At 32.6% G+C, this 12,383-nt stretch overlaps 1 protein-coding gene across 1 annotated transcript; it reads right to left on the minus strand.

Moving 5' to 3' along the window:
* Positions 1-5,255: 5,255 nt before the first annotated feature.
* Uba4 (Ubiquitin-like activating enzyme 4) lies at positions 5,256-10,884 on the minus strand. Its single transcript, XM_072520827.1, has 7 exons — positions 10,537-10,884; positions 10,298-10,481; positions 10,105-10,225; positions 9,746-10,053; positions 8,895-9,121; positions 8,007-8,223; positions 5,256-5,564 (listed from the first exon to the last, which is right to left on the minus strand). Exons 1-7 carry the CDS (start codon positions 10,639-10,641, stop codon positions 5,413-5,415), a joined length of 1,314 nt encoding a protein of 437 aa, XP_072376928.1. The 5' UTR covers positions 10,642-10,884; the 3' UTR covers positions 5,256-5,412.
* Between the last annotated feature and the right edge of the window lie 1,499 nt (positions 10,885-12,383).

A 12,383-nucleotide genomic window follows, 5' to 3' on the forward strand; every position in this document is an offset into this window, starting at 1 on the left:
TTTTACTATTTATTTGTTGCTGTTTATTTTACCGAGAGCGAACATCGACAATTACCGACCAATATCCTTACGATCACATCTCTATAAATTACTAACCAACCGCCTAACAAATAAGCTCGACTTCTACCAACCTATGGAACAGACAACAGACTGGATTTAGAAAAAATTTTAGTACCATAGCCACTTGCACACCGTAACAGCACTAATAGAAAAATGTACCGAGTACAATGTTCCATCTATATGGCGTTTGTGGAGTTTCAAAAAACATTCGACTCCATCGAATTATGAGCTATATACAGACAAATAGTTAAAAACATGAAAATGCCACGATGCAAATAAATCTGGACGAAAGGCCAAAAACGAATTCAATAAAACTACAACGGGGAGTGAAACAAGGAGACACTATTTTGGCATAGTTTAATAGCAGGTAATATCCAAAAACTAAATGAAATGTTACAATTAAATGAAGTTTTCAGAGCGGTAGGCTTAAAAATGAACTACAATAAAACAAAAATAATAAGCCAGGACCAGACAAATATAACAATACAAAACCATCCATAGAAACGTTATGTATACCTGAGCCATGTCGTCAAGCTGGAAAACCAAATTCGTGAGTGCTTTCTTTAGCATTAAATAAATCTTCGTAAGGTTTCTCCCATGTTTTGACATCAAAACTGTTGGTTTTTCTTGTTTTGGGATTTTATATATTTATATAGCTATACATTACTCTTGCTATTTACTTCAAACTCTTCTATAAGTTCATCAATACATCTCTTTTTTTATTTATACCGTATTTGTCCGAGTATTTCTTTCTTCTCCTATACTCTTCCAAGTCTTCTGCTGTACCTGTCTTCGGCCATTTGTTTCGTGACAGTTTTTTTTCCCGAGTTGTTTCGCAGTCTTCGTCGTACCATTCTTTTTTCCTTTTTATTTCTTTAGTTCCCATTACTTTTTCTGCTGCTATCGAAATGTGACCTTTTATTTCTTTCCACATTTCTTCTATATTGTTAGGGTTTGAGACTTTTAAATTTGCTTCCAACTCTTTAGAATAATCTTTCTGAATAATATCTGACTAGTTTCCCCACATTCAATTTGTTATGTTTGTCTATTGCTTTGTATCTTTAATTATTTTCATTTCCATATTTCCTATTGCCAGGAAGTGGTCAGAATCTGCATTTGCACCCTGATATGACCTGCCATCTTGAATTGTTCTTCACTTTTTTGAAATCAAAACATCTAATTACATAATACTACATAAAATCTTCAATAATATCTATGACACAGGCAATATTCCAAAAGATTGCCTAGTTTCAGAATTTATTATGTTACCAAAGAAACAGGGAGCGAAAAAGTGCTAAGAATATAGGCTAATAAGTCTAATGAGCCATACACTAAAACTTTTTCTTAAAATTATACATCGCAGAATATACAAGCTTTGCGAAGAGAGAATACAAGACACACAGTTTGGATTCATGAAAGGCGTAGGTACGAGAGATGCACTATTTAGTCTACAGGTATTATTCCAAAGATGCAGAGATATGAATTGCGATATCTACACCTACTTTGTGGACTACCAAAAAGCATTTGACACAGTTCAACACCGAAAAATAATGGATGTTCTAACAAAAGCCCAAATAGATGATAAAGACCGGCGTATAATACAAAATTTATACTGGAACCAATCAGCCACAAGAAGAACAAATCTTGGAGATAAACCGACGGAAGCGATCCAGATTCTGCGAGGCGTTAGACAAGCATGTATACTTTCACCTATATTATTCAACCTATATTCAGAGGAAAAATTAACTGAAGCCTTGGTTCGCCATGGCGAACATGGAATCCTTTTAAATGGAGAACGCCTAAACAACATTCGCTATGCAGATGATACCGTTATTTTTGCAGAGAGTTTAAACAGTCTACAGCAACTAATAAACAAAGTAAATGAAGTAAGTCAAAGATTTGGACAACAAGTAAACATATCAAAAACTAAATTTATGGTCATCAGCAAAAATAAAATTAGAGACGTCCAACTGCTTATCAAGAATACACCAGTGGACCGAGTAAAGCAGTTTACCTATCTTGGAACAATAGTAAACGAACAATGGGATCACTCACAGGAAATAAAATGTAGAATAGAGATGGCTAGGAATGCATTCAACAACATGACCAAACTCTTTAAAAGCCACAACCTTAATCTGGATATAAAAGTAAGGCTCCTACGGTGTTATATCTTCTCGATATTACACTACGGAGTTGAATCCTGGACACTCACTGAAGCGATGGAGAAAAAACTTGAAGCCTTCGAGATGTGGCTATACAGAAGAATCCTAAGGATAACTAACGAGACTGTACTACGAAGAATGGGGAAAGAAAGAGAAGTGATGTATACGATTAAAAGGAGAAAGTTAGAATATCTCAGATACATAATGAGAAACGGCACTAACTACAGATTACTGAAAATAATCCTTCAAGGCAAAGTATTCAGAAAGCGAGGAATTGGGAGAATATAATGGATAAAAACCTGAGGAAATGGTTCTCCACAACAACTAATCTATTTAAAGCATCAGTTAATAAAATAATTATAGCCAGAATGATCGCCAATATTCGAAACGAATAGGCACCAAAAGAAGAACTTTCCCATCACCTTCACCAGCGCTTCCATTTTACCGGCTCTTAATAGAGTCTTAATATTTCATGTTCCTATTCGTATCCTGTTAGTTTTTCTTTTATTTCGATTTTTTTTTGTTTTTTCTTGCACTCTTTACTTCCTCTACCTTATTCATAGCCGAGCAGCGGTATTCTTAATTAGTTTTTTGAAGTATTAGTTATCTTCATTCTGTTATTTTCACTAGTTTATCTTCTGTAATCGAGCTTCCCATGGGGGATCTTTGAATGTTCTAGCTTTATCCTTGTTTTTCTGTGTTCTCCAATTGTTTTTCCCATTGTGCACATTTCTTTTGCCGGTTTGTTTATATCATAGCTGATTGCAAGGGAAAAAAATTATTGCTTTTTCTGACAACTATTTCTTATACAAAACTATTTTCCTTACAATTCCATCATATTTTTATTACATCTTTATTTGATTGTTTATTTTAATCATCTATAAGATTTTCAAGAATAAATGATAAACAGTTAGTGAATTAAAAAAAAACGAAAAAATATTAATCGAACCCCGTTCCCCTGTGTGCCAAGCGCCACTGTACTATCCTTCCAATTTGAATCCCCACTTATTAGTTAGATAGTCGGTTTCACTCACGGTGGTGTACAACGCTTAGTAAAAAAAAGCAGAATTGTGCTTATTAGCATCATCATTTGAAACGAAGGGAAAAAAAATTTGATTACAGAAACTATCTTGTTGCTCTGGCTGACCGTTGCACTCACGACAAAAGCTCAATTCCTTATAGTGTACCCAATTAGGCACATATACTTCGTTAGCTCCGGTACCACTTACACTTTCATTTACTTGAACTTTTTTATGTTCTCTTAGGAAGATAGAACACAGAGAGTCAATTTTACATACAGAAGCTGTTGGCAGTGTTTTCGTACTTCAACATCACGTGACATCACATTCAACAGGTCTTGTTGGGCTGTTTTCTGCGCATTTCAATTCGCGTATAGAGCACTACTAGTATCCCACTGAGACTATCAATGTAAATAAATATAAATTCAGAAATTTCTTCTCTGTTCATTACGGAAGTCGTGCAGTAGGTACCCAAGATCAAGCGCCGACTGAGGAAAGTTTTGATCAGACCCCTCCATTCACGTTTCCACTCCGTCACCAATCGGACCTTCGAATCGTCCCTCTAGATGTCCGACTCATACAACTAGATTTCCAATAATCCAGCAAGCCCACTAACTGTCCGATATCGGATCCAACTTCGGAGGTTGGACCACAAGTCGGACTAAATATCGGAACATGAATGCCCCGCTTAACTGTCAAACGCGAAATTTAAATAATCGTTTAGTTTTCTGGAATTTTTTTTTCGTTTCTTTATTCTTCTTAAGGTGCCGTGCATTTCTGCGTAGGCGTCCACTGTACATCGTCTTGTCAGGTGAGATGTTAAATAGTCAAGATTAAATAATTATGTTTTTAGCAGCATTGCGAAGCATTTCATAGCTGTGGATTCCTGTCCATTATCGAATATTGCGCAGCCATGACATTTTTTTACGTCCCAGACCTCTCCTACATTCTATCTTCCCTTCGAGTATCAGTTGCTGAAAAGTATATCTTTCTCCTCGTAATATATGTCCCAAATATGCAGTCTTCTTTCTTGTTACATAACTAAAAAGTTCCCTAAGCCCGCTCTTCTGAGTACTTCCTCATTTCTGACCCTGTCCGTCCATGATATTCTAAGCATTCGACGCAAGCACCACATTTCAAACACTTCAAGTTTGTTAATGGAACTGGCCTTTAACGTCCATGCTTCCATTCCGTACAAGAGAACAGGCCACACGTAACACTTAAGCATTTTGTATCGGAGGTTGAAGTCCAATTTGCGATCAGTCAGAAACTTACGAAGCCTCAAAAAAGCATGTGTGGCTTGTTCAACTCTGCTCTTTGTTTCATTCTCGGGGTCCCAAACCTCATTCAGCAAACAACCCAAGTACCTATTTAAATTGCCTGACCTGTTCGATTTCTTCTCCAGAGACATATATCTTTGCGTTGGGGTAATCATTTCTACTTATAATCATTGTTTTTGTCTTCTTGATATTTATTTTCAAACCCCGAGCTTCACTTGCAAGAGTTAGATCAGTTAAAAGGCATTGAAGATCTTCCATGTTCGTTTCTTTACCTTCTACAAAAATCGGTAAAGTCGTTCTCAAGTTATAACGTAACATAGTAAAGTAAAATACGGATTAATTTTTATATAATAGATTATTCTTGTGATGTTAGGGAATCTCTCTCCAACATCGAGAAGAAATAATTTTGAATCGGAGCACTTTATTTTCTTCAAAGAAACTATTAGTTTGCGATTACAATTATAAAGAAATAAAAAATAATAAAATGGGGATTAAAGAAAAAATAAAATATTTATAACATAGAGGTTAAAAAAAGAATCGCAAATGATCGTAGAATGATTAGAGAATGTACACGAAGAATTAACATTTATAACTGAATATAAAAAGCATTGGACAGAGTGAAATGGAAACTAGTGGTGAAGAAGTGCATGGAAAAATTATAAAGTAAAATTAAAAGTATAGAAACTCCTTTAAGACCTGTCGACCTTTATAAATAAATAAATAATAATATTTCATTTGTCTTCATATACCTTTATTAATTTTTTACAAACAAATGTAGCAATGTTTTACAAATGTAACAATATAAAAACAGCAATATGTGAAGTTTGCATTTGATTATACTTTATCTTTTATAAATATCTTTTATCTCTTATCTTTTATAATTAAATGCACCTAATAAATAGGAAATGATGGATCGATTATTTTGGCATAAGCATGTAATCCACCCTTCACATTATAAAGATTAATATTTTGATTTCCCATTTTATCCTTTATGTAACACACAGCTCTCTGCGAATCATTTCCTCTTCTGCACAGGATAAAAACTAAAATAGAAATCTTCATTAATCAAGTTTTAGATAGGTATTCACAATTATTATTGTTTATATACAATTGTTGCTTTTTATAATCACAATCAAATAGGATACTTTTCGATCGTATTTAAAATAAATTGACCTTCACAAAACTATTACTTTTGTATAATAAAATGTGAAAAATGCGTCGTCAATATCAATCAATACACATCTTAATATCGAAAGCTTCACACCATCTTTACATTTATCCTTTGTCTTTGCCTTTATCTTGTTTATCTTATTCATCGAGAAATTGGAATACTTCACTTGGTATTTCATCTAGTGTGGTTGGTTTGACATTTATCAGTATAAAAACAGCTTTTAATGAAGAAAAATATCTCTTCATATAATTTATATATAGATCTCCTAAACATCCTTCTCTTGAACCTGCATAAATTAGTATTGAATATTGGAAGGAATTGATGGAATCTAATAAAGGAGATAATATTTGTGGTACTTAATGTGAGCAGGTGATTGGATGCGTTTGCTGGGGGAGGTTCTATGGGATTGATTAGATTTATTACCGGGTTACTTGGGTTTGCTGATATTCTTACTTTCTTTATTTTCACTCTTTCATACTTGCAAAGTATGAAAGTAGAGGTTGCTGCCTTCTTAGATGGAGTGGTGGCTCTGAAGATTCGATACAAACACTTTCAGTAGGGCTCGATTTGAAAGCACCAAAACAGTCGTAAGGATGTATTTTTAATCGTGTTTAAAGATTTTAGTAAGGAGCTACTAGATGCCATATAAAGAATACTGCCGTAGTCTAGCTTAGAGCGAATTAACACCCTATATATTTTAAGGGGAGATTCTTCATCAGCTCCCCAAGAGATTTAAGTAAATTGATTATTTGGGTCATAGTTTCCTTTAAATTCCTGAATACGCTGTCTCCAGATACGCTTTTTATCAAGGGTGATACCAAAAAGTGTCAAATAGTTAACTGTTTGTAAATGAAGTCAGTTTAGAGTTATAGAAGGTAGATTAGGTCTATGCTTTTTGGTAAAGTGAATTACTTTGGATTTAGAAGCTGAAAACACAAATCCAGCACATGTAGACCAGGTGTCTATTTTGTTTATTGAATTTTGTAGCAAAGTGCTGGTCGTAGCTGTGACTTTGCCTTGACAGTATAATATGATATATATGAGTGAAAGTCATTCATGCTAAGTAAAAATAAGACAGTACTTAAAACTGAGCCCTGAGGTAAGCTGTTATCCAAAGCATGTGGTTTTGATATTATTGCATTTGTTAATACTCTAAAAGATCGAGTTGTTAAAAAAATTTTAAAAATAAATAAATGTTACCAGTTAAATTATATTCTGATAATTTTCTCAGTACACACAGTCTCGAAGGCACTTTGGGTATCTAAAGTTACTGCTATGACTTCTTTTCTATTCGAAAATGCGTTAACAATGTCCGTGGGTAGTGACCAAGTTATCCATTGTACTTCGATTTGATCTGAAGCCTGTTTGGAATGAGTCAAGAATATTATTTCTTTCTAGATACCATATCACCGTTTATGACCATCTTTTCTAACAGATAACATAGTGAACAAATGAGAGAAATTGGTCTATATGATTTTCGAAGATTTGGAGATGAGTCATTCTTGCTGATAGGAATTGTAGTTGCTTGTCGCCATAATGTTGGGAACTGTTTTTGAGACCAGATCTTATTATATAACTTTAGCAGTTTGAGATGTGTGTCTGGATGAAGATTTTTTAGGAATATTGATGGGATATCATCTGGATTAGCTGTCAAGTTTTTTTAATGGGATGGCTTCGTTTAATTCTAGGAGATAAAAAGGAAGATTAATAGAACTAGTGTTACAAAATATTTTGGGGCTGGATATGTTGGTATCTGAGTTATTGGGATGGAAGATTCAAAATATTTGATTTATCTGAAATGTGGGAGGCAAAGCTATCTGCAATATATTTATCATCAGTAACTGTTTGATCCTTCTTATCTTTGACAATATTTGTGCGGGTGAAGTGTTGTGATGGAACTAACGTACCGATTCCATGAGGCTTTCTTACTTTCTTTTAAAATAAGCCTGTAATTGGCCCTAAGGTTTGGTAAGTAAGAATTACTAATGATTCATTACACCACAAAACAGGTTTACTGGAAGGATCAATCATCAATCAATCATAGAGAAATTCTTTATAAAAATATTAGTGGAAACAAAAATTAATGCTGTGCCACTGGCACAAAGTTAGGTAGTTCGAATATAGTGGTAACCAGTAAAATTTTTAAGTTGCCTGGAATATTTATCTGTGAAATTTGTTTCTTGTAAGCAAAACAAGTGAGGAGAAAACTCAGCAATAAGCTGTTATTTAGATTCTTAAATGATCCATAAATTTCCTTATTCATATGTCCTTCATACCTAAATCACCTATTTCTAGATTTCAATACAATACTAACCATTGTTTGAGGTTCCAAGATTATCTTCTAAAAACATTTGGAATTCTTTAACATCCTTTAAAATTTTTGTATAAGGATAATTGAGAGTATGGGATAAACTACACATCTTATATTCTAGTTCCGGCCGTACATCTATCACAACTGAACACTCTTTTAAAAAACAAAATTTATTGATGTCTACCTCTTGCTCCTTGTCCAGAATATTTATATTTATCACCTAAAACAAAGACACAATATGCAATAATTGCAATTTTACAGTAGTAAAGCTTCCACATTTTTTTCGTAGATGTTTTTGGCTTTTAAGATCACATTTGAATTCTTTAACAACTTCAAGGTTGGAAACATTTTGACTAACTCTTGGACTTGGGTTCTTCTTAACCACCATGTACTTGGTCTATCCTTGTTAATCTTAAGACCAATTTCCTTAGACCTGTTTTGAAATAGGATAAAGACTTCATTTGCAGTAAAATCCAGTAGTATTTTTAACTACTGGGCAGCAAAACCAAAACATCATATGCTTGTTTAAAATCTAAAATCTAAAAAGTTTTGATGTACATTGTGATTGTATTTCCAGTTATTTTACTACATATAGTGTAGATCTGGTCTATGGTTGATCTTCAAGTTCTAAAGTCATAGTGGTAATCACCTATTATATCTCTACATAAGAGAATTCAGCTTCTCATTACTCAGTTTCAATTCATATAATGTCCTAATAGACTAAGTCCTAGCTAAGCTTTTCTAAGAGCAAGTCTTATATATTTTTTCTCTATAATTGTCTGTATAATTCATTCATAATCTTTTTCTAGTAATTTTACTTTTATATATTGAAGTTTAGTTGAAGATGATGTGGAATAATTTTTTTTTTTTGGAGATTGGATAATTTCTTACCTTATCATGAGCACTAGATCCACAAAATTGTTCATAGTCTATCAAAGTAGTGATAGTAGGTTCGTCACCACACACATCACATTTGGGATTTCTAGGTCTCAATCTGACATTTCTAAAAGTTGAAGAAGATCCATCAAAGATAAGGAATCTTCCAGAAAGCACACCAGCTGATTGTGTTATAATTTTAATAGTCTCTAGTGCTTGTAAAACACCTATTGTTCCAGGAACTAAAATAAATTGAATTTGAATATTATAAAATATATATGAAATGAAATATTTACGAAATACCATAAATAAAATTTAATTTGATGACTAATTCACAGTTAACATAAAATTTTAGCAATAAGTTCACAAAATGATTCATTTAGAAATGTAAATTTAACAAGTTTGCTAGTCAAACTTGTTATAACATAATTAAAAAATAAATTACTAAGAAATTGCCTTTAATAATGCCATTTCATAGGAAATAATATTACAGTGAGTGTAAATCCACTCATAAACTCATCACTAATCTTTTTGTTAGTCTTGTTTCTTATCAATTCTCAACCAATCACCCTTTGCATTCTGAATTTGGCTGGCCACGTTGGCTGAAGTTATGAAAGTCATGGACTTTCTTTATATATTCAAAGGATCAAAATATGAGGGTTTGCAAAAATTTTCATTATATGGAAATTAAAACTCTTATAGGTACCCTTTGGTGATTGCAAACAAGGATATAGTAAAATTAAATTCCTCTGGGCAGTTAGGAATTCGTAACAGCTATCTGTAATATTAGGTATGTGGAGAATACATTGTATTTCAAGTTTCTTTGTTAAGCACCAAGAGATGAAAAATTTATTAATAATTATCACCTGGCCCTAAAACACCTCCATCTCCACAATTAGTAACAGTATGTGCTGGTGGTGGAACTGGAAATAGACATCTGTAGCAAGGTCCATCTTTGTAATGATATACAGTTAGCTGTCCTTCCATCTGAAGAGCACTACCAGACACTAAAGGTATATTATGCAATACACAAATATCATTTAGTAAGTATCTTGTAGCTACATTATCAGTACCATCTATAACTACATCATATTTGTTGTTACGTAGAAGGTTTTCTATAGTTTTACTACTAGCATGTTCTCTGATTGGAATAATTTTGATATCACTATTAATTCTGAAACAAAAATATATGTAGTTTCAAAAACTGTAACAGTTATATATTTACCTTTTAAGCTTATTATAAGCTGACATAACTTTTGGTACACCTATATCATCTTCACTATGTAAAACTTGTCTATGAAGATTGGACAATTCAACTTCATCATAGTCAACTAAAGTTAGTTTCCCTAAAAGATGATAATTTAAATGGCTAAATTTACTTCCAACAATTAAAGTAATTATCAAAAATACATGCTTACCTATCCCTGCAGTAGCTAGATATAAAGCTGCAGGGCATCCTAAACCTCCTACACCTACAATAAGAACTTTACTATTCTTTAGTGCTTTTTGTCCATCTATAGTGATATCTGGCATAATCATTTGCCGGCTATATCTGATAATTTCGTTGGTTGAAATAGTTTTACTTTCAGCAATAGTATCATTCTACAATTCAACAAAAATTAACTACAATATTATGGCTTGAAAATCAGATACTTACATCTTTTCTCAGTAACTCTTCCAATAATCTTTCTTTTTGCTTTAATTCCTCCTGCAATTCCTTTATTTCATTTTGTAATGATTCCACAGAACTGTAATGTTCCATTTTAATATTTACTGTGTGATAATTTTTACAAATAACTAAAACATAAAACGAAATGTTATCCAATCTTCAAAACATAAATATTGTCACTCTTAAACATAACCCACATTTTCAATGATTGTCAGTCACATAATTATTACATGTGCTGTGGTGATTGTTATTGTTGACATTCAGTGCAGTGCTCACAGGAACATTCTTCAAGGCATAATAATAAGGTTACAATTTATTTATAAAATCCAGAGCTTACATATCTCTGATAAAATCGTTTTCATTTTATCCAAGTTCCAAGTAAATTTGACCAAAGTACATAGCCCTATACAAAAGGTAAGTCCCATAGAAAGATTTGGGACAGAGTTTTTAGCGCCACATGTGGACGGGCCGAAACTAATTTCATTTGACGGTAAATTTAAAACAGGTTCTAAATTTTAGACAGCAAATTAAAAAATATGCTCTGAATTTTAGAGGGCAAAATTCAAAAAGTATGCTTTTAACGGAATATAAATATAGTTATAAAAAAAGAAATAAAAACTTATTCTATGCCAAAAAAATATATTCTCTCTGTCCAAAATATAGTACCTATACACTTATGCATTTTTTATATAAATGTATATATAATATCAGAAAGAGAGAGTATATTGTGGTACAGGAAGGTTTTTATTTATTATTTTATGACTATATCTGTTTTCCATTACATTAACAAACCAAAGTCCTGAAAACAACAAAATAAAACACAGATATCCTGACACTTGTTTATTTGTATAATTTTCCATTACTTTTGGTAAAGTATTGACAACAAATATCCTCCTCCTCCTCATTCCTTAAGCCCTTGTCAGGGTGTCGGTGGGGACACTCTAAATATTGTTAGCTTGCTTTCTTCATTGTCTGCGATACTGTACCAGATGGACAACTTCATGTAGGGATTTTTCCACCAATATTCATTTAATCTTCCCACCATGTTGCTGTTGGAGATCTTCCTATTGATAAACAAAAATATAGATGCCTCTATATTCATTAGTACTGGTTTGTTATAAGTTTCATACCTTCTTAAATAACTCTTCCTTACAGGACAATCCGTAGATAATAAAGTGTAAACTCTAGCATTTCTGCGATCTTGCTCTTCAGGATCATCACAAATTAATATGTAACTATTGCTCAGAAGTTATAGAAGGTCCATGAAAATCTATAAAAATAAAATATTAAAATTAAGAATGTATGACTTTTTTATAACATAATGCAACTTTTAGGAAGGCAATTATAAGAGTTAAGAGTTTTAATGATTTTAAAATATATTAGTAAGTATATAAATAAAAGATTCATGTAGGTATACTAACATATAACAGATATATAAAAATTGATGTATACTGTTTTTATTTCCTATTTCTAAAATTTGGGATACAAGATACAACGTTTTTATAACGCCTTTTGCAAAGGGGTGGATCATAGATAAAGAATATATATTACTGATAAGGGGTGGATTACAATGTTGCCACTGCCACTAACACATTTTTTTTCGGTGGATATTCAAAACTCTTTAGAAATAAGTTATTGAAAATTTAAGTAGTGATTTTAGTAGAGTTGGCTTCAATCTTTGTTTCTTTGGAAAACGTTGTATAGTATAATCATTTTTTGGCTAAATATGCAAAACTAGAAAACAGAAACCATGGCAACAGCACTTACATCAACGTCATACACCTCCACCTAACGTGACTAGTAGCGCCATCGCCATTACGAACGGCTGGACTCAT

The sequence above is a fragment of the Diabrotica undecimpunctata genome, chromosome 1 (assembly GCF_040954645.1).
Source record: "Diabrotica undecimpunctata isolate CICGRU chromosome 1, icDiaUnde3, whole genome shotgun sequence".
NCBI classification, from domain to species: Eukaryota; Metazoa; Arthropoda; class Insecta; order Coleoptera; family Chrysomelidae; genus Diabrotica; species Diabrotica undecimpunctata.